The sequence below is a fragment of the Trachurus japonicus genome, chromosome 21 (genome assembly GCF_045865225.1).
Source record: "Trachurus japonicus isolate A0001 chromosome 21, Traja_1.0".
Lineage (NCBI taxonomy): Eukaryota > Metazoa > Chordata > Actinopteri > Carangiformes > Carangidae > Trachurus > Trachurus japonicus.
Genome location: NC_140927.1, coordinates 27216984 through 27240547, shown reverse-complemented (window position 1 = coordinate 27240547; position 23564 = coordinate 27216984). Strand labels below are relative to the sequence as shown.

Genomic DNA, 23564 nt, shown 5'->3' with positions numbered 1-23564 from the left:
GCAGGCAGGGAGAGCGCCCTAATCCGGGGATTTGAACAACAGATTACAGTGACAGGTTAAGGGGGGTTAATCACACCGTGAATAAATACACTCCAGGTGATTCCCGAATCCAAGGAAAACTATATATAGTAACAGGTTTAAGGTGAAATAACGTCAGCTATTTTAATCAAGAAACCTGATTGACCGTGAACGCATCACGGCACGACTGTTAACGACTGTTTGTTTGGTTAGCAACAGCAAACTAAACCACAGCTGTTTGTCACTAACTTAAATCACAGCTGAATAAATTACAACATTGTTAACATCAATTTAACTCATCAACGAATAATTTAATGTTGCTCTTTGTCACTTTTAAATGGTTTATTTTCGACACATTTAAAAGGCTCGTCCTCCTCATCAGTGATAACCTGAGTGTCGTCGTTAGCAGGGTGCGTTCAACTTGTGTCGGAAAGAAAGTTACTTCTTTACGTCTTACGTCGCGGTGACAAGCTGAATAAATCAACAACATTAACAAAAAGTGTCAAAACCCAGTGAAATTACCTGTAACGAAGGAGAAAAGTTGCGCTACGGAGGGAAAACTCTGCGTTGTAGATTAGAAACATAACAGACAAAAGTTTCGAAGCCTGCCGCCATATCAAAACAAAGCCCGCGAGAGTAGGAGAAGGACAACAAATGTGGCTGTTGCATTATGGGTAATGGAGTTCTGCTTTTTTTCCTTTTTTTTTCTCGTTGGTTTCACTTGGTTCATATAAATTATTCTTTTCGTCTCTAATACACAAAAATTCCTGGATTATGAATGAATTATACGTTTAAAATGAATAAAAGTGGCATTTTAATCCAATAATATTTTTGAAGAAAAAAATGTTTCGAATGACATCCGGTTCAACGACGAGTCTCAACAATATTTCAAAATAAAAGTCATCGAGCAAATGAAATCTGACAAATCGTTAGGTTTTCGTTTTGTGTAGTAATATTTTATATGTTCATTATGAAATACACGAAATATTGCTAGGTGTATGATCAAACCTTCAACTCTAATGTGATTTTAACAAACTAATTTTGACGTGAGCTATTACTCTGACATTTCATTACCGGATGTGCTTTTTTGACGGTAGTGATTGGTTGATACGAAAATACTAAGGTTCATGTTCTTGCAACTGAAAGTGAGGTGGAAGTGTCAGGACAATGGAAAAGATTATATGTGACGCCCACGGTGAGTCGAAATAATGTACTTTTTTAAAGTTTATTACTTTGTTTTGTCCGGTGATTAGATGTTGTGCTGAGTTTCAGTAAAATCCTGGTTGTGTTTTACACGTTGTCACTCTGTCTGAGATCCACATGACAATGCAGTTTCGTTTACTTCTGTTTCTGAACCTATTTTTTCTTGGCTAACTTGCACCGAGTAGAAAGTTTAACAACGTATCTGTATTTTCACAACAGGAAGCGTGTGTATGTTGAAAACGGGCGTGAAAGATGGACCAAGTAAAGGAAAAAGCTTCTACGTCTGCGTTGACAAGCAAGGTTGCGACTTCAGTCAAACCACCAGGTATTCACATCACTAAGGTCACTATTTACTCACTGATTTTAATGTATTCAGAAAGGATGTTGTTATACATGCAAAAATGCTGTCTAATATATGGAAACATGGCAAGACTAGACACGGTTTATGAATCATCATCTCTGTGGGAAAACCTACAGGTTCTTCTTCACTGCAGTCCATCCTAAAAGCCAAGTAGCTCAAAGCAGAAATTCATGACACCACTCTCCTCTAACAAAACATCTGAATTTATTCACTAGATCACAGAATCACATCCAAAGTTATGCACACACTCAAGTTTGTAAATGAGTCTGAGCATCTTCATCGTCAAAATATTTAAGATAGAAACCAACACAAATGTGCACAAATTAATGTTTTTAATTTCTATTTTTGATTTGTGTTATTCTTTTCCTCTCCTCCCAGCATCTCACCATCCCACTGCCTCCGTCATGACGACTCCATGGTTGAACTCCAAGCTCTCACCTACAGTCAACAACAGCAAAGCTACAAGTAGGTTTGCAGGTGGACTGAGGTTCATTAAACTTAGTGATACAACTAAATTAGACTTTAGGTTTTCTGGACAGAATACATCTTGATTATTACATATCACTTCATGATATCTTAATATTAACTGCAAATGAGTTTTTTTTTTTTTTTACAAAATGAAAGCACCACTTCATCTCAGTTTAAGATGAAAAAGGGTTAGAGGGTTAGAAATTTTGTTTGTAGGCGACTACACATTGGATCTTTGACTCTTTATTCATTCTGTTTGTGTTTTTTTTTCTCCACAGGTTATTCTACAGATGTGTTGTAGGTAAAAAAGAAGGCCAGAGGTGGTGTGGAAACGTGCCTTGGACTGAAGTAAGACATCACCTCACACAGATTTCACCATGCACATTTTTATTTATACATCTGAAATATGTTTGTTCCAACAGTATCTGTGACTTTTATCTCTTCAGTTTGTTCTCATTGCACAGTCAGTATCTGTTTTCTTTCATCATTGTAGCCAAACAAGGAAAAGAGAAACCCTCTGTCTGACACACACCTGCAGCCGTCCTGCCTGCCGCCTGTCAGAAACCCTTTTAAGGCCCCGAGCAAACTGGACAAGGAGTCTGAGTGGAAGAAGATGCAGAGTGGTGGAGATAAAGAGAAGGGAAGAGAGGAGAAAGACAGTAAGAGGAGTCAGAAGTCTGACGGAAGAGAAAGTAACCAGAAAGAAAACATGCAGAACGGAGGAGCAGCAGAAGAGAAAGAGGGAGGAGATACATACAGAGGAAAACAACTTCCACCAGGGATGAAGGTGAAGAAGAGAGTTTCAGATGAAGAGAGGCAAAGTCCCATAGGGAACGGTGTCGGTGTGGAGAAAAAGGCAGAAGAGGAAAACACAGAGCAGAGTCCAACAGACAGAGCTGTTTCTACTTCCTCTGTCGGTGCTGTTTGTTCTGAGAAAACTAATCAAACCTCACAGGATCCTCACAAACACTCGCCCCACACACCGACTGCAGCTGAAGCCCGTCAGGTGACAGACGCTGATCCTACTGTCAGGAAGAGCGGCTCCAAGTCTACACCCAGCAGCAGCAGCAGCAGCAGCAGCACGGCAGCTTACAGAGACTCTGGTAAAACCACGAGTCCAACATGTGACAAACCGACACAGTCAGAGTCCAGTCGAACCAAAAACCACCAACACAACAACAGTGATAACGATGATGATGATGATGATGTGGTGTTGGTGTCGGTGAAGCCTCCTGCTCAGAAAACTCCTCCTACTACAGCTGTACAGAAACCACTCACCACCTTCCCAGGGTTTCAGCCAGCCGGCGCCGCTAAGGTCAAAGGTCAACAGCAGGATCCCAGAGGGCTGCACAGTCTGCTCACTGCTCAGCTCCAACAGAAGAAGGTGAGTGAAGACCTGAATCATATCATACTGTATATGAGGTGCTGCAGCTTTATGGTGCAGATTAGAGCTGGACAAACACTGAATTTCAATATTATCAAGAATTATAATATGAACCTCACACATATGTGCAGCATCTCATTGGTGCAATTTCTTGTGACTTGTTGGTAGATTTAAACCAAAATATGTCTGTCTGTATCTATATATATATATATATATATATATAGATATATGCAACATGACGTATTATTTCAGCTGCAGCGCAAACCTACCACAGGTCTGCATCCTCCCTGCTGCAGTTAGTTTAAAAGAATAGTTCACCCAAAATTGAAATTTCACTCATGATCTCCTCCCCCTCATGTGGACTAAGGGCTGGGAGAAGTTTCAGAGTCCTCCGTGGCTTCTCTGAGTTACAGGGGGTCTCGGCGTAGCAGTGCATGTCCATATGACGGTTGCAAATGGATACCAACTGTCTTCGTAACAAAAAGACACACCAACAAACATCCAAATACCTCCATGCTGCTTGTCTGTATGTTTTTTGGTGTGTCTTTTTGTTACGAAGAAAAGTGGTATCCATTTGCAACCGTCATATGGGCATGCACTGCTGCACGGAGCCCCCCTGTAACTCAGAGAAGCCACGGAGGACTCTGAAACTTCTCCCAGCCCTTAGTCCACATGAGGGTGAGTAGATAATGAGTTTGAAATTTCAATTTTGAGTGAACTATCCCTTTAAAACTAGGGTTAGTCACTGGTAGATAATATAACTGTCAGTATAATTGTCCAGTCGACAGTGGAGTTTGCAAACATAACTCTCTGACTGTCACGTGAATGAAACGGAGGTTCTCCTTTGTTTCCTGGCCAGGCCACTCTGTCTGTGGTGAACGTGGCGGCTCTGCCCGACAAAGGACAGAGGCTGCGGACTCAGGTGAAGGAGCTGGAGGACGCTCTGGAGTCTCTGAGCCTCACTGCTGCTGCTCAGCCAGGTAACTTCACTTCACCCAGTACAGCACAGGAGCAATTATATCTACCCATCATGTAATGGTTTTATACTGTTAAAGTGTGTTTTTAGAGTTCACATCACTCATCAGGCACCAAACCCTGTTCTACAGTAAAACATACTGTATAACATAATCATGTATCTTTAAATCATTTAACATGTAAATCATTGTGTTATTAAATGATATTTCAGTATCGAGGGTATGCACGTTACGTCACGGTACTCGGAAGTCGCTGTGGAACGTCCACTGAGCGGCAAAAAGACGAGTGGCAGAGCCGCCAAAGTTTAAAAAAACGAGCAAGTAACGAAGGGATTTTCTCCGAGCCCACACAAGTCTGACATGTCTAGCTTTACCAGCATGTACAGCAGCATGACCTAACAGAGCTGCTAGAAATCTAGAGGATACGTCTGAATTTGACCGAGTTACATTCAACAACCTGTTCTCAATGACGGAAAGTAAATTGTAACACATCCTACAGTTTGACTGGTCAGAGTTTTTCAGAATAAAAGCAGCGCGCAGGTTTAAGTGTCAGGACGACAGTAACAGCTGTAATCTGGTCCCTCTGCACAGTAACAGAGCCTGTCAGTCACTCTGCAGGCACCGCGGTCACACTGTCTGTTACTATGGTTACAGGATTGTCAGTGTGTGTTACCATGGTTACAGGAAGTGTCCGTGGAGCAGACGGTTGTGTTGAGCTGGTTGTCGATTCCTTTTGACATCAATTTGTTTTGATATACGATATTTTATCCAGTTTATGAGTCCACCGCTATCCGCCAGCACGTTGAGGGAGGTTTGTTTTGCCACTCAGTCCGATCGAACGTGACGTAAACGCATACCCTCTATTACAAATTATTCTGTTTCTCGCATTAATTAACAATGATCTATGAATTTACTGTGTTTCTTATATTTCTTATACATTGACACAACAATACAGGGACAAAATAAAAGATAAAAGCAAGAGATGAGTAACAAAATGTGAGAGAACAGTAAAAGTTTGCTGAAACAACTTGAGTTCACGTCACAGTTTGTTCACTATGATATTTAAATCCCTCACCACAGAGCCTCAGGGTGGAGGTCACAGCAGCAGCAGCAGCAGCAGCAGCAGCAGCAGCAGCAGCGCTTCTCCAGGAACCAGTCAGGTGAACCCCTTCAGCCGACAGGGCGGCACCGTGCTGCTGCCGGCCCCTCCGGCCCCCGGCCCCTCCCAGCACCAGGCCTCTGGAGGCTCCCTGGGGCTCAGCATGAGTCAGGTCTACGGCCAGGCGTTCGGAGGTGGGCGGAGCTCCGTTGATGTTTTTTTAGAAGCATTTCTGTGATTCTCTTGGTTTCATTTTCTCATTCGCTTCTTTCTTTCCAGCGAACCCAGAGGCTCAGGCGTTTTACGGCGGCAGGATGACCGACGACCGTCTGCTGGCGGTGAAGAACGCCACCTGCGAGGCCATCGACCATCTCCACAAATCCCTGGAGACCTGCCCCGACCCCGAGGCCGAGGTCCCCGACCCCAAAGGCATCAAGGTATCATAACGCTCTGCTGCCGCCTCGACCACCAGGCCTGTGTCTAAATGTCTTCATACTGCAGGCCGTATTCAGGGTTCTCCAGTCATGGAAAACACATGGAAAATTAGAGAAAAAAAGCCATATGTCTTGGAAATGCTTAAAATAGTTCAACATTTTGACAAATTGGCCCATTGCCATAATCCCTATAGTCATAGCAGTAGGTTCGTTACCTTTAATTGTCGGTGCAAGCTGTTTTTAGAACGGTGGAGCAGAGCCGTGAGCTGCTCAGAGCTACGCTACGGAGGCTCATTATGGGATTTCTTGGTTTCCCTCATCAAACTCATCAAATATACAATCCAACAACTCCACAACGCTCTGGTGGACAAGTTGTGAGCTGCACATTCACCACGCTATGAGATAGTAACACAACGTTACCACACAGAGTTGTTTTAGAGGGAAATACAGAGACTGTTGATGAAAAACTGCCCCTGACGGGAACGCACATCAGCTGTTTTGCATGAATTTACCTCCAAAACAACTCTGTCTCCGCCAATTTGTCAAAATGTTGAACAAAAACGACATGTTTGCATTGTTCTATGATACATTTGTTTTCTAAGCATGTAAGAGATTATTTCATAGATAAGTTAGAGCCACACATATCTTTAAATCAGACTCGTGGGGCTGAGAGTGGAATAAACATAGAAACAAACTGGTTAAATGTACAAAATAAGGTACAACTGTCGAAAAGAAAACTTCTCCAAAGCATGAATGGGATGGAGGATGTGTCAGCGTTTGCCGTGTTAACATGTCTGTCAGACTGTAGCAGCTGAAAATGTCCTGAAAAAATGATTTCAAGGAAGGAGTGGGAAACCTGATATTGTATTCCCTGAAGCTCTTGGCAAGTTGCCATGGAAACGAAGCATCTGCAGTTCATATATCTATGTCTTTTCTTTCTGACCGATCCATCATGTGACTCTAATAACCCTGTCCTGTGGTCAGGTGACGCTCCTGGCCCATCAGAGGAGAGCGCTGGCCTGGCTGCTCTGGAGAGAAGCCCAGAATCCCTGTGGAGGAATTCTGGGTATGTTGAACCATTCAATGTGAACTTTATTTAAAATGTTCGACCATGCTGGACAGGGATGGAAAATGGCTCAGTGGAAAGAAGCCAGTGAGACGTGTTTTGTTATGAGGGTCTCAAAGGCAATTTATTTATTATGTTATGCTGTCAGTGAAGCTTTTTTATTAATTGTTGTGATCTCTTTGTTTCTTCCTCTTGTTCCTCTCCCTCTGGACTCAGCGGACGACATGGGTCTGGGGAAAACTCTGACCATGATCGCTCTCATACTGAACAAGAAGGTGAAGGCGAAAGACGAAGACGGAAAGAAGGAGGAGAAGAAACTGGAAAAGTGGATCTCAAAAACTGGTAAGAAGGAGGGTTTTATTATTATTTATTTATTCTATCAGGCTCAGTTCTGTCTATGCAATTTATTTTCCATCTTTCTTTGTTTGTGTGTGTTTTTCTTCTTGATCCAGACTCCAGCCTCGTGGCGTCTAAAGGAACTCTGATCATCTGTCCTGCCTCCCTCATTCACCACTGGAAGAAGGAGATCGAGCGGCACGTGAAGTCGGGCCGGCTGACGGTTTATCTGTACCACGGCCCCAACCGGGAGAGGAGCGCCAAAGTGTGAGGGAGACGTGCGACACACACGCACACGCACACACACACACACACACACTCCGTTTGGTCTTTCAGTTATAAGAGAAAATGCAGCTGCAAGGAAACAAAACAAAACCCCATTGGGAGTCAGAACCGTCAAAGAATTTACAGTAGTTTCACCTGAAAATCAAACACTGATGTTAAACTATTACTACAGACAATTTAAGACAATTTTATTTGTATAGCCCATTTTTACAAACTGTCTGTCTCAAAGGGCTTCACATGGCATCATAACAACATCCTCTGTCCTTAGACCCTCACATCCACTGAGGAAAAACTCCATAGAAAACCCTTTTAACAGGGAAAACCAGGAGAAAGCTCAGGGTGAGCAACAGAGGAGGGATCCCTCACCCAGATGTGCAATAGATGTTGTTACAGACAAGAAAACAGTTTATAACACAGAATATGGAAAAACATGAAAATGGAAATGGGTTAACAGCACTTCAACTGAACAGTAATTAGACATATTGCTTAGTTTCCTGTCACGTCTTTATCCTCAAATCAATTTCACTTATGTCAAAGCACTTTTGAAAATGAAAACTTGTAATCCCAGATTTTTCTGGTGACTAGAGCTGAGCTTTTTGAAGTGGGAAAGTGAAAACATAGAGACAGCTGAGCCCCACTGTGCTGTTTACTGGACTCTCTGTGACTTTATTTATGGCGTTCTTGCACATAAATAATATGACACATTATAAGAAAAGTCAAAATGACTCCCACTCTGGAGGAATCACACAACACACAGAGGATTCATGAAAACCTGTGAGGCTCCAACAAGAACAGTCAAACTGAGTTAAATGTCCCGTGTCTGTGTCCCTCAGTCTGTCTGATTACGACGTGGTGGTGACCACGTACAGTCTGGTCTCCAAGGAGGTTCCAGTCCAGAAGGAGGAGAGCGACAAACCCACAGAGGAGACGGATGTCGTGGTGAGGAGGAATATTTATTAATTAAAGAAGTAAATTAAAGCAGAAGTAAGTGGTCCGGTCGTTTTGGCTAATGCTGCGTTCCAGGCAGGCTTTTGAAATTGTAAATTACAGCTTCAAGTCACAACTTACGACTTTGTAGCGTTCCAGGCAACCCACTCGTGTTTCTCCGACCTGTTTTACCTGTGAAAGTCACTGTAACGACCACTCGTAACTTCTGACCCGTGAAGTCGTACCAGATCGAATTGGTACCACTTCACAGGTCGGAAAAACAGGAGTTACGAGCTGCCTTGAACGCACCATAACAGTCCTCGTCCCTACGTCGCCACATTCACGGCGTTCCTTGGCTGCACACACAGCCCTGCATGCCGTTCTCTCTCCTCATTGGATAAAGGTTGTAGGATACAAGGAAAGTTTTCTCCTGGGCTCAGAGCAGAGCAGAGTGACTGACAGACCCGTGTTTCAGACCAAACACTCTATAGAAGTGATTGCTGTCGGAAGATACAACTATTTAAGACTTAGATTAACACAAATATATCACTTACTTCTGCTTTAACAGTTTGACCTCAGTTAAATGATGATAACCCCCCACCCCCCCGTCCCCATGTGATTCTCCCTCAGCCGGCGTCCTCCGGTCCTCTGCTGCGAGTGGCCTGGGCCCGCGTGATCCTGGACGAAGCTCACAACATCAAAAACCCCAAAGTGCAGACGTCCATCGCCGTCTGTCAGCTGAGGGCCCGCGCTCGCTGGGCCGTCACCGGGACGCCCATCCAGAACAACCTGCTGGACATGTACTCGCTGCTCAAGTAAGACACACACGCAGTGACCAGCTGGTGTTTTATTTACATTTGTACCATTTTATTTTTTTTAATTAGTACAAATTTAAACTTGTTATATAACCCCATAAAAGAAAAAAGAAATGATGAAAATTCTATTCAGGAGGAAATCTGCTTCGTTAAAACCGATGAATCATCTTCCAGGAGAGCAGGGTTATGAATGAAAAGTGTTGGGTTTTTTCTTCTTTTTTTCCAACATTATCTTTATTGAGTTTTCAAAATGTTTCCCATGATATACAGAAATAAGAGTTCTCTTACATCGAAGGAAACGTCAAGGGTAGCTAGATTATTGTCCAGCATTCAAATGTTCAATTCAACGTCCTTCTTTGCATTTATTTATGAGAAAACATAAAGTACAAAGTATATGACCTGACTGAATCAAATAAAGAAAAGAGAAAAAAACAAAGCAAAAAAGCAGCAACAACCAAAACAATACATTTTATTAAAGGTTAGCCCAAATTATTTCACTATATTGTTCATGGTTCAAAGATACAAACTCAAATGTAGAATTCACATGGAATAAAGAAATCAAGTATAAACAGAAAAGGAAATTATTTTAGGACACTGCAGAGGACTACTGATAATTACGCCTTGTCCGCCTCATTCGACATATTATTTAAATCCACACTGAAAATGTTTTAGAAAAGGCCTCAAGGTGGCGCTATTGCTTAATGTCAACTCTCCACTTTGAAGTGCATTTCTAAGAGAGCGTTTAAAATCAGTTGTTCTGAGTTCACGTCGTCTCGTGCTGCAGAACGAAGAAACACGGATCAGTTAAAATGACGCTTTGCCACAGTGAAACATTAATAAACATTGTATCGGTGAAGATGGTTTGGTGGAGACGAGCCGACTAACTGGACCGCCTCCGTCCCGTCTCTCAGGTTTCTTCGTTGTTCTCCGTTTGACGAGTACAAACTGTGGAAAGCTCAGGTGGACAACGGCTCCAAGAGAGGAAGAGAGAGGCTGAACATCCTGACCAGGACTCTGCTGCTGCGACGAACCAAGACCCAGACAGACTCTGCAGGAAGACCACTGGTACGCACACACACACACACACACACACACACACACACACACACACACACACACACACACACACACACACACACACACACACACACACACACACACACTGGACTCTCTCTTGGTCTCAGGCTGAAGTGAAACGTTGACTGTTCCAGGTGTCTCTTCCTGACCGGACCTGTGAGGTGCATCAACTCAAACTGTCGGAGGATGAGAAGGCCGTGTACGACGTCGTCTTCGCCCAGTCCAGGTAACACAACCAACACCCTTCCTCTTTCTGATGTTTCCCATTAAAGGACAATTCCGGGCGAATTCAACTCGGGGTGTATTTTCATATCATTTTAGGTCTAAAAGAATGAATCTGAAGATTTTCAGTTTAATGTCTCCTGTTTTGTGGTAGTTGTGTCTGTCCCCGCGTCGCCACGGCAGCAATGAATGGGAGCGGATGTAAGTTCTGCTGTTTAGGCTGTTTCCATCCCTCAAAGCCGCAATTTTTTTCCACAGACAGCGTCAGATGGCTACTCAAACATGCACCGAGAAGTTTATTTACTTCAACAAGCCGACATGTTTGTAAAACTAGATCTAATTCAAAGTCTCCCGGAGTCTCGCGCGAGACCCAGTTGCCGTGCGCGGTGTGTTCAGGTGCAGTGGGAGCTACCGCTTGTGTCATAAACACAGGAATATCAACTCTTTACTTGCTTCAAGTAAAAAAAACTTCTCGGCGCATCTTTGAGTAGCCACCTGACGCTGTCTGTGGAAAAAAATGTACACTTCAAGCAAGTAAAGAGTTGATATTCCTGTGTTTATGACACAAGCGGTAGCTCCGACTGCGCCTGAACACACCAGCACTGCAACTTCGGGCTCGCGCGAGACTCCGGGAGACTTTGAATTAGATCTAGTTTTACAAACATGTCGGCTTGCTTGAAGTAAATAAACTTCTCGGTGCATGTTTGAGTCTCCATCTGATGCTGTCTGTGGAAAAAAATTGCGGCTTTGAGGGATGGAAACAGCCTAAACAGCAGAACTTACATCCACTCCCATTCATTGCTGCCGTGGCGATGCGGGGACAGACACAACTACCGCAAAACAGGAGCAATTAAACTGAAAATCTTCAGATTCCTTCTTTTAGACCTAAAATGATATGAAAATACACCCCAGAGTTGAATTCGCCCGGAATTGTCCTTTAAAGCCTTAAAGGGATAGTTCACCCAAAATTCAAATTTCACTCATTATCTACTCACCCTCACGTCAACTAAGAGCTGTGAGAAGTTTCAGAGTCCTCCGTGGCTTCTCTGAGTTACGGGGGGTCTCGGCATAGCAGTGCATGTCCATATAATGGTTGCACATGGATACCAACTTTCTTTGTCCAAAAAGACACACCAAAAAACATCCAGATACCTCCATGCTGCTCGTATGTAATGTCCCTCTGGTATTGAAGCCCCGACATGAGAAATTGTTCCGAAAAAAATTAAATAAGTCTATGTTTCAAGCTTGTTTGTAGCGGAAGCTCCCAGTGTCTCAGTTCACTGCTTTGCACTGACCGGCAGAACAATTTCTCATGTCGGGGCTTCAATACAAGAGGGACATTACAGACGAGCAGCATGGAGGTATTTGGATGTTTTTTGGTGTGTCTTTTTGGACGAAGAAAGTTGGTATCCATTCACAACCATTATATGGACAAATACTGCTACGCCGAGACCCCCTGTAACTCAGAGAAGCCACGGAGGACTCTGAAACTTCTCACAGCCCTTAGTCCACATGAGGGTAAGTAGATAATGAGTGAAATTTGAATTGGGTGAACTATCCCTTTAATTAGTCTAACTGCACTACAAAACGAATGCCTTTTTTTTTCGTGCAATACAAGTGACAAACACAAATGACACAGCACAAAACAAGAAAGACCAAACACCACAACACAGCATAGTGATGCACGATAATTATCGGCCCGATATCAGGAAATTATGACGTCATTCTGAAAAGTCCGATATCATTAACTTATTGGCCCGATAAGATTTAGTATATATTTTTGTCAGCACTGCATTGTGGGTCGTTTTTTTTAATCAAGCGCACTCACTCCTACATGAGACCTGAACGGCCTGCAGTGAATGCTGCGTTCAAGTCATGATTTTGGTAGTTGCCGACTTAACTTGATATCAACGTCTTATCCACAGTATTTTACCCATTACCCATGTTACACATAAACCATAGAAATATGAACATAAAAAGGTCGGAAGAACGACTCGCAAACCGGGAACTGGGAACTTCCGTCAACACGTGAATGCAGCACATTACATACGTTTGTCAACAGAGAACATGACGGCGGTAATAAAGAAGACAGTTCTCTCTCTGGCTCGCTAAATGTTCCAAGCAAGTTCCATGAGCAGGGAAAAATAGCGCGAGCTTTAATACTTAAGTGTGAATGAAATCAGGACTGATGATTATGACCAGCTGCTAAATGTGAACAGGACGATAATGAACTATTATGAATTCTTTCAGCTACTCTGACTTTGATCTAGGTCCAAATCTTCAAAACTGAAAAAATATAGATATACAGTATATGTAACTAGTGATTTTTTTTTCCTAGATCCACTCTGCAGAACTACCTGAAGAGACACGAGGGAAATGACGCGACCAAGGCGAACAAGTCCAGCTCCAGCCCCGGCTCCAATCCCTTCAATAAAGGTGAGAGCCTCAGGTCCTGATGGGTCAGACAGGTCAAATGTCATCTCAAGTTTTTATGTTGACTGGCTGAAAGTAGATGCAAGGTTAAAATCATCTCTAATCTCCTTTGTGAGAGACATTTATTATTTTAAAATCCCTGATTGTCTATATGAACAACTTACACTCAGTGCTGATACACACTCATATCCCACCAGACATGCAATTAGTGGTAAATACTGTGTTCCAAAAGCAAAAACCAACTTCAAACAACAAACAGTGCTCTACAGAGCCGTTGTTGAATGGAATTCTCTTCCGGGTCACATCTCTAAAACCCAGAGCAAGGTCAGTTTCAAAAAACAGGTGAAGAAACACCTAATGACAGCTCACTAAAGGTTGTAATGTACCCATAAATGATCTATTTCCTGTGTGTGTCGCTGTATCTCAGTGTGTGTTTTGACACTGTATGTGTGATGATTCCTCACATAATCACATGTGTCCCTATATCTTATATCTGATATCTGATTAGATGTTTAGATTATTGACTATATGCTGTTGATTGTATATACTGTATGTTGTCTATGTAAATCTTTTGTTATGTTTGGATTGTGTATTTCTGAATTGTATTTTTATTTTTTATCTTATTATTTTTATTGTTACACTGATCGGACCCCAGGAAGAATAGTTGATGTAAACTACATCAGCTAATGGGGATCCAAATAAAATCAAATCAAATGTCACATTTTCCATTTTGTACATTTGCTTAATGATTAGTTAGTTAGTTAGTTAGTTAGTTTTATTTGTCCACGATGTGGAGATTTGTTTTTGGTCTCATAAAAAACAACAAGGCAAGACAATAACAACAACAACAAGCAGGACAACAACAAAAACATCAACAACACTTACACACAGACATCTTCATGGCAAAAGCAGGACAGCAGTGGCAGTTACATTACAACACATCATCGCATCAACGCATCAACGGGGCATGGTGTTCAGTGCCCCAATTGCATTAGGAATAAAGGAATTTTTAAAAATATTACGATTTGCCCTTGGTACTTTATAACGTCTACCAGAGGGAAGAAGTTCAAACTCCCTATTGAGTGGATGAGAGGGATCATTTGCTATTTTGACAGCTTTTTTCCTTAGCACTTCCTCGTAAATACAACTTAATTGTTTCTGTCTTGTCCCTATGATTTTTGAGGCAAGGTTTACTATTCTCTGCAGCTTGCTTCTTCCTTTAATATTTAGATTACCGTACCACATTGCCATGTTAAAAGTTAGAATGCCCTCTATCAGGTTCTTATAAACTGTTTCCATAATGTGCTTACTCACTCTAAAGGAGTTGAGCTTGCGCAGTAGATGGAGACGTTGGTTACAGGTTTTAAAAATATGGTCTGTGTTTTCACTGAAATTTAGGTTACAATCAATATATGTACCTAGATATTTGAACTTGTCTACTACCTCTACAATTTGTCCCCTAATTATAAGGGGCTGCACAGGGTCCTTTTCATGAAAGACATTGCTTGCTTGTGTATTGATTCTTTGTGTGTGTGTGTGTGTGTGTGTGTTCCCTCTCCAGTGGCCCAGGAGTTCGGTGTGTCTCAGTCCGACCCGGTCGTGTCCAGCACCCAGCAGGCGTCGAGCACCGTCCACATCCTGTCCCTGCTGCTGCGCCTCCGACAGTGCTGCTGCCACCTGTCCCTCCTCCAGAAGGTACACACACACACACACACACACACAGCTTTGTCACTTTTGTCCTTAATTTAACCCTCCTGGGTCAAGGAAGGAAGGAAGGAAGGAAAGAAAGATGGAGGAATGGAACAATTGGATCAGGGAAGGAATAAGAACGAAGGGAGGAAGGAAGTGAAAAGGATGGTGGGAAGAAGGAAGGGAGGAAGGAAGGAAAGAAGGATGAGCAAAGGGAACAGATTGGGTCAAGGAAGGAGGAAGAAGGAAGGGAGGGAGGAAAGAAAGAAAGAGAGAGAACAGATTGGGTCAAGGAATGCTGGAGGGAAAGAAGGGAGGGAGGAAAGAAAGAGAGGGAACAGATTAAGTCAAGGAAGGAAGGAAGGGAAATGATGGTGGGAGGAAGGGAGGAAGGAAGGATGAGCAAAGGGAACAGATTGGGTCAAGGAAGGAAGAAGAAAGAAGGGAGGGAGGAAAGAAAGAAAGAGAGAACAGATTGGGTCAAGGAAGGAGGAAGAAGGAAGGCTGGAGGGAAAGAAGGGAGGGAGGAAAGAAAGAGAGGGAACAGATTAAGTCAAGGAAGGAAGAAGAAGGGAGGATGGAGGGAAAGAAGGGAGGGAGGAAAGAAAGAGAGGGAACAGATTGGGTCAAGGAAGGAGGAAGAAGGAAGGCTGGAGGGAAAGAAGGGAGGGAGGGGGGGAGGAAAGAAAGAGAGGGAACAGATTGGGTCAAGGAAGGAAGAAGAAGGAAGGCTGGAGGGAAAGAAGGGAGGGAGGAAAGAAAGAGAGGGAACAGATTGGGTCAAGGAAGGAAGGAAGGGAAATGATGGTGGGAGGAAGGGAGAAAGGAGGGAAAGAAGGATGGAGGAAGGGAGGAACAAAGAAAGGAAAGGAGTGGCGAAGGAAGGAGGAAGGGAGGAGAGAAGGACCATTTAAACAGAAGGGTTAACAGATGTCTCCTGGTCTCAGACTCTGGACCAGTCGGAGCTGCAGGGCGACGGGGTCGTCCTGTCTCTGGAGGAGCAGCTCAACGCTCTGTCGCTCTCCCCCGGCCCGGCGCCGTCGGGCCCCGACCCCAAACACACCGTCGCCCTCAACGGCACCCGCTTCCCCTCCGAGCTGTTCCAGGAGAACGGCCAGAGCACCAAGGTGGGAAAAGTAAAGGACCGAGCTCAGCAGGAGAAAAGAAAGACAGAATCAATATATCAATAGATGGTTTATTTGAAGGTGTTGGATCTCTTTACACTTCAGTTTTATAAGGTTTAGAAAACATTAAAAGGAGGAAGAGATGGAGAAATAGATAGATTTTCTTTCTTTTTTAAAATTTATTCATGAATTTTATTTTCATTAGGAGGAGCAGTTAATTACCACATGATATTCAGTCCCTCCAGGATTTCGCGGGCTTTTTTTGTGATTGTTGCGGCCTAAAATGCCTGATTTTGCGGCCACATTTTGAAAAAATTGCGGTGCATGTTGCGATGTTTTAAGCGCTTTTGTTGCGATTAAATTGCGGGAGACGGCTAAAGTTGCAAAAAAAAGTTGCAGTTTTGTTCTGAATAATTAAAAATCAAAGGAAAATTGAAAATTTTGAAATGTCACAAAATAATGTGAGGTCCTGTTATACCAGCAATTTTCCACTTGTTAAAGGACAATTCCGGTCGAATTCAACACGGGGGTGTATTTTCATATCATTTTAGGTCTAAAAGAATGAATCTGAAGATTTTCAGTTTAATCGCTCCTGTTTTGCGGTAGTTGTGTCTGTCCCTGCATCGCCACGGCAGCAATGAATGGGAGTGGATGTAAGTTCCGCTGTTTAGGCTGTTTCCAGCCCTCAAAGCCGCAATTTTTTTCCACAGACAGAGTCAGATGGAGACTCAAACATGCACCGAGAAGTTTATTTACTTCAAGCAAGTCGACATGTTTGTAAAAGTCGATCTAATTCAAAGTCTCCCGGAGTCTCGCGCGAGACCCAAGTTGCAGTGCTGGTGTATTCAGGCGCAGTCGGAGCTACCGCTTGTGTCATAAACACAGGAATATCAACTCTTTACTTGCTTGAAGTGTACATTTTTTTCCACAGACAGCGTCAGGTGGCTACTCAAACATGCGCCGAGAAGTTTTTTTTACTTGAAGCAAGTCAAGAGTTGATATTCCTGTGTTTATGACACAACGGTAGCTTTTCCCACTGCACCTGAACACACCGCGCACGGCAACTGGGTCTCGCGCGAGACTCCGGGAGACTTTGAATTAGATCTAGTTTTACAAACATGTCGGCTTGCTTGAAGTAAATAAACTTCTGGGTGCATGTTTGAGTCTCCATCTGACGCTGTCTGTGGAAAAAAATTGCGGCTTTGAGGGCTGGAAACAGCCTAAACAGCAGAACTTACATCCACTCCCATTCATTGCTGCCGTGGCGATGCGCGGACATACGCAGCTACCGCAAAACAGGAGCGATTAAACTGAAAATCTTCAGATTCATTCTTTTAGACCTAAAATGATATGAAAATACACCCCCGTGTTGAATTCGACCGGAATTGTCCTTTAAGCATAGAGTTGAAAGTTGTTTTACTTTTAATTAAAATGTCTGTTTAAAAATCGTGGTAAAAGAACTGTTTTAAAATGCCATTAAAACAGTCCAGTCTTTGAATAAAAAGGGGAGGGTGGCTACTCAAGTCCAGGGCCAGGGCCCCCTAGGATGGGGGAAGGGGGGGGGGGGGGCACACAGCCTCGGGTGGTCGGGTTCCTCCGTGGACTCACTTTCATCCACCGCTCCGTCCAGACTCGCACTCTCTGCTGTGTAACTCGCGGAAAGCACCGACAATTGGTCCAATTTGCGGAAAAGTTGCGGTGATTGTACAAAATTGCAAGATCGCAAAAATTTGCGGGGATTGGCTGAATTTGCGTTAATTGTTGCGATCGCAACATCGCGAATTCCTGGAGGGACTGGATATTATAATGATAGTAAATAAATAATAAGCAACGATAGTTATTTTAAAAACACACGTCCTGTGTTTTTATTTGCTTATTTGCTGAGTTGCAAACAAGACTTTGTAATATGAACTGTAATTCAGTAACATCCCAGTAGACAACGGCGCCACGTCGACTTGTTTTCCTGTATCACCGATGATGTTTTAAAGCAGAAGTCAGCGATCCGGTGGTTTTGTCTAACTTCCTGTCAGCAGATGGAGTTAGCAGCCCCCGCCCTCGTCATGGATCTATTGGTCCTCGTCCCTACGTCACCACATTCAGGCGCATCCCTTGGCTGCACACACAGAGAGGACTGCCCCTTTATGCCGTTCTCTCTCCTCATTGGATAAAGGTTGTAGGATACAAGGAAAGTTTTCTCCTGGGCTCAGAGCAGAGCAGAGTGACTGACAGACCCGTGTTTCAGACCAAACACTCTATAGAAGTGATTGCTGTCGGAAGATACAACTATTTAAGACTTAGATTAACACAAACATTCACCTGACTTCTGCTTTAACACATTTTAGCAACAAATTATCTGATACTTCAACTATGATTTTCCAGATTGCTGCTATCGTCTCTGAGCTGAAGGCAATCAGACAGAAGGACGACGATCAGAAAAGGTAAAAACTAGTCTCATATGATCTTTTAAAGGATTATACATTGAAATACCACCTGGACATCTGTTAATATATAAGCAGTTACTGCATTTAACCCCATGTTGCCTGGTGTCTGGTGATGTGCAGTGTGATCGTGTCCCAGTGGACCAGCATGTTGCGCATCGTGGCCGTTCACCTGCAGCAGATGGGCCTGAGGTACGGCGTCATCGACGGCACGGTCAACCCCAAACGCCGCATGGACCTGGTGGAAGAGTTCAACACGAACCCCAAAGGACCACAGGTGACCCCCACCACCACACCACCACCACCACCACCACAGATACACGACGGCTTCTTATTCCTACATTCCTGTTTCCTGATCCTGTCTAGCTCTGGACAGATACAAAATGTTGATTTGTAATGTTTTATTTTGATGTGTTTAAAGGGATAGTTCACCCTAGAATGATATTTCGCTCATTATCTACTCACCCTCATGTGGACTAAGGGCTGGAAGAAGTTTCAGAGTCCTCCGTCCCTTCTCTGAGTTAAAGGGGGTCTCGGCGTAGCAGTGCATGTCCATATGACGGTTGCAAAGGGACACCAGAGCTCTTCGTAAAAAAAACACACACAAAAAAACATCCAAATACCTCCATGATGCTCGTATGTAATGTCCGTCTTGTGCTGAAGCCCCAAATTGCGTAATTGTCCCGAAAAAAATTAAATAAGTCTATATTTTAAGCTTGTTTGTAGCGGAAGCTTCTCGAAGCTCCTCTTCCTGGTCCGTCCAAATCTCGCGTGATTTGCGCCGGCGTCAGTGCGGTTACTGCGAATCACGCGAGATTTGGACGGACCAGGAAGAGGAGCTTCGAGAAGCTTCCGCTACAAACAAGCTTAAAATATAGACTTATTTAATTTTTTTCGGGACAATTACGCAATTTGGGGCTTCAGCACAAGACGGACATTACATACGAGCAGCATGGAGGTATTTGGATGTTTTTTTGTGTGTGTTTTTTTACGAAGAGCTCTGGTGTCCCTTTGCAACCGTTATATGGACATGCACTGCTACGCCAAGACCCCCTGTAACTCAGAGAAGGGACGGTGGACTCTGAAACTTCTTCCAGCCCTTAGTCAACATGAGGGTGAGTAGATAATGAGCGAAATATCATTCTAGGGTGAACTATCCCTTTAAAGCAGAGGTGGGTAGTAACGCGCTACATTTACTCCGTTACATTTACTTGAGTAACTTTTTGGATAAATTGTACTTCTAAGAGTAGTTTCAATGCAGCATACTTGTTACTTTTACTTGAGTACATTTCTTCAGAAGAAGCGGTACTTTTACTCCGTTACATTGAGCTTCATTCCGGTCGCTACTCGCTACTTTTTCTTATCGATCCAATGTGCGATCTGTTTGTTTATGTTTAAATGGAGATACTCATAGATATATATAAGAACTAGATGACTCACCCGCAGCTGTTTCCCAATGACAAAGCGTAGCCAGTACGGCGGCCATCTTGGTAAGGTCAACTCTCTCCCTCAGAGCATTAAGCCTCTGCTGCATGTTCTGCTATAACGACCACAACTTACTCAGTTTTTGTCCGATTTCAAAACGGTTTGATTTTTATGAACGTTTATGCAGTTATGATGCAGCATATTTAGAATCACGGATCATTTTAATAATGTATTTTTTTTTGTAAAAGTAACATTATAGTGACATTATGCAAATAGTTAAAGTAATAGCTACATACTGATTTATTTTCACAGAGTTATGAATCGTTTTTTTAGTGCAGATGACTGGCTGCAGTTACAGTGCAGTAGATAGGTGATCCAGAGTCAGAGACAGTTGCCCGTTCCAATATGGCCGACTGTGAGCTACGCCTGTGTGTAGTCCGATCTACCCCCTTGGAGATACTGCTGAGCCTCTGTCACATGACTGTGTTTCACCAATCAGATGTAGCCACTCGCCACGTCTGCCTCCGTTTAACCAATCAGACAGAGCCAGGCAGTCACATGACCGCACGCAAACTCTCCGCGGTAAACAGGACGGCCACTCCGCCTCAAATTTGAGAAACTGCTGCTAGTAAATGATTAGGATGACGTCAGCCCTGGGATGTCGGGGATAATAGTGGATAATGTCCGTCAAGGCAAAGATATTCAATATAAACCGTCTTTGGTGAAGGTTCTCATCATCCAGGTCGTCTTATTCTTCTTCCTCCCCAGGAAGTTTAAACCCCATACACACCTGGAGTCACATGACCACCCCTCCAGTCTCGGGGGTGTGGTCATGTGACTTTGGTTTCACTAGAAACCAATCATAGGACCCCCCCCCACACACACACACACACACACAGTCACAGATAGACACACAGACACACACACACCCACACAAACAGCTTATGGACAGTTCATAGACATATCATAGATAGGCCTATGTAAGTTATTGTGGCTGAATTTGTCTTCATTTATGTTACTTTGTAAAAAAATATATAATTTAGGCTATTTTCCTAGTTGTTAAATGTTGTTCTTTGGTAATATCTGGATTTTTTCATTGCTATTATATTTCTGTGTATTTGATTAGGCCTAACGTTACATTTACGCGCTGATCATTAAACAAACAAATCAGAGGTTACTCAGCAGTTACTCAGTACTTGAGTAGCTTTTTCACCAAGTACTTTCTACTCTTACTCAAGTAAATATTTGAATGGCTACTTTTTACTTTTACTTGAGTTAAATTATTCTAAAGTAACTATACTCTTTTGGATAAACACTTGTATAAAAGAACCATTGTTCCTGTCCTACTCCATTTGACTCCCTGATGAAGGCTAGACGCCGAAACGCGTTAGAGTTTTTTAATTGTCATTTTGACCATGCCATAATTTAATAAAGGCATTTTATAGTTAAGAGAGTGCCTTGGAATTTTTCTTTTGTTTTTCTAACTATACTCTTACTTGAGTACAATTTTTGGCTACTCTACCCACCTCTGGTTTAAAGTAAACTCATCAAGCACAGACTGTGAAAATGAAATTCTCTCCAGAGAAGAGGGGATTCATACTGGACTTTCATATTGTGCGTACATGTGAATATTGATGTTTGATCCTGGTTCTCTGCTGAAGGTGATGCTGGTGTCTCTCTGTGCTGGAGGCGTTGGACTCAACCTCACTGGAGGGAACCACCTCTTCCTCATTGACATGCACTGGTGAGAGACACACACACACACACACACACACACAAGTTGGTGTTTGTTTTCCTCTGCTTGATGTAACCAGCTGTATGTACAGTGCATGTTGTTTCTTTAGTGATATTGGACTGGATTTCACATTTTATATACTTAATATTACCACAGCTCATCAACATACCTTCAGCTCTCAGTTCAAATGCAGCATGACCCACTTCCTTAACTTCACTTTAACTGCTCGATTCAACATTTACAGGGAAACAAATAATTAAGATTTTAATACATTACAACAGTGGTTCTTAAGTTTTTCTCACATTTTTTTCCAGAAATATTATATTTGTTGCCAGAAATGTCTTGACATTTTTCCAAAAACTCACACCACTCCCAGTAATCTGAACGTACATTGACTAAAAAAAAAAAAAAGTAACGTTTTTCAGTTTGTTTCAAAATTTTGTCCAATGGGGGGTCTGTGGTCTAATTTGTGTCAGTTTAGGGGGATCCTTGATGTAAAAAGGTTTGAGAACCACTGCATTACAACCTTTTTACAGCATCTACAGCTAGTCAGTAGCAGTAGCGATTATATAGTAGAAGATGTGCTACGTGTTCACTTAAAACAATGGTTGGGTTTCTAACCTGTGGACCATGAACGCCCTGACAGGAATCCAGCCTTGGAGGATCAGGCCTGTGACCGGATCTACAGAGTTGGACAGAGGAGAGACGTCACCATCCACAGGTAATAAATCAGCAGGATAAATATCAGTTATGACTTTAAAAAAATTTAATATTATGTCTTATTATACCATCATCAGGAAAAATACATGTAATAACACAACAAAGTACACTTAAGGGTTACATAAAGCAGATTTTTAGGCAGGAATGAAAACTATAAATCAATGTATTCATGGGCCAGTGTTTTCCAGAGGTTTGTTTATGGTACATATTTGGGTCATATAAATCTTAACAGAGCTTAATTTGTTTGCATCTTCATTGAAATGTTGTTTTACTGATTACCTTTGTGTTTGTTGTTGTTTCCAGGTTTGTGTGTGAGGAAACGGTGGAGGAGAAGATTTCAGCGCTGCAGGTGAAGAAGAAGGAGTTGGCCCAGAACGTGTTGTCGGGAACAGGAAGCACCTTCACCAAACTTTCACTGGCTGATCTCAGAATCATCTTTGGTGTCTGAGACGAGAGAGAACGGGAGGAAACAAACCTACAGCTACAGCTACAATACCAACGCAGCTGCTCATGCACATATCCAACCTTCAGGGCACACGAGAGCTCATTCTCCAACAGGTGTTAAACTTATTGGGCTGAATGTGCCTTTTTTAATTCTTATTTTCCTTTCGTGTAATTATTCCTCCACCAGTTAAGGACTATTAGCTCTGTTTACTCAGATATTTGCTGCTTTGAACTGATTTATTTCAACAGTATTTAAGTTGATGTGAAATTCACTCTGTAATTCAATAGATGCTGATCTGTTGCTCCAATGCAAAACTGTTGATAAAGATGCTGTTACTTACAGCTGGAAATCAGATCCATCCACTTGAAACATGCACACTAAAATCATCATGTGACTTCTAGACACAACTACAGATGTATGTATCACCTTCATCTGAGTGCAAATGCCATAGACACACAGGTGAGGAGCTTCTTGTGGTTTACAATGGCACTTTTTTATGTGTGTAGTGTGACCACCAATTATTTAAGACTGTGTTGGTATGCATATGTTTTATTATTAATAATAATGGTTATTATTGTTAATTTTAGGTAACTTACATAGTGGAGTAAAGCAAATATTTGCTCATACTTCTTTTTTTTTTCTTTTTTTCAATTATTATTATTATTATTATTATTATTATTATTATTTCCATTATGTGTATTTGGTATGATGCTTTTTAATAAATTCAGGTCATCAGCGTTCATGTGAAAGTCATTTGCATACTAAAGTGAAATGATTTGTGCATTTTAAAAGTGTAGGAGATTAAGAAAGATATAATTTACTTTAGGGATTTTACAGCCACAGCTGCAAAGGAAAGATGTTGCTCATATTATACTTTTAAAGATCA

The 23564-nt window shown here is 42.4% G+C and overlaps 1 protein-coding gene across 1 annotated transcript; it reads left to right on the top strand.

The window, feature by feature from the left end:
* The first annotated feature begins 1120 nt into the window (after positions 1–1120).
* On the top strand, positions 1121–23485 carry ttf2 (transcription termination factor, RNA polymerase II). Its single transcript, XM_085765337.1, has 23 exons — positions 1121–1213; positions 1441–1546; positions 1961–2047; positions 2329–2398; positions 2544–3434; positions 4294–4414; positions 5489–5701; positions 5787–5944; positions 6926–7007; positions 7224–7349; positions 7460–7610; positions 8462–8567; positions 9186–9370; positions 10282–10435; positions 10582–10673; positions 13008–13105; positions 14664–14797; positions 15739–15918; positions 18295–18353; positions 18477–18630; positions 21440–21522; positions 22160–22234; positions 22537–23485. Exons 1-23 carry the CDS (start codon positions 1186–1188, stop codon positions 22679–22681), a joined length of 3498 nt encoding a protein of 1165 aa, XP_085621463.1. The 5' UTR covers positions 1121–1185; the 3' UTR covers positions 22682–23485.
* Positions 23486–23564: the final 79 nt, after the last annotated feature.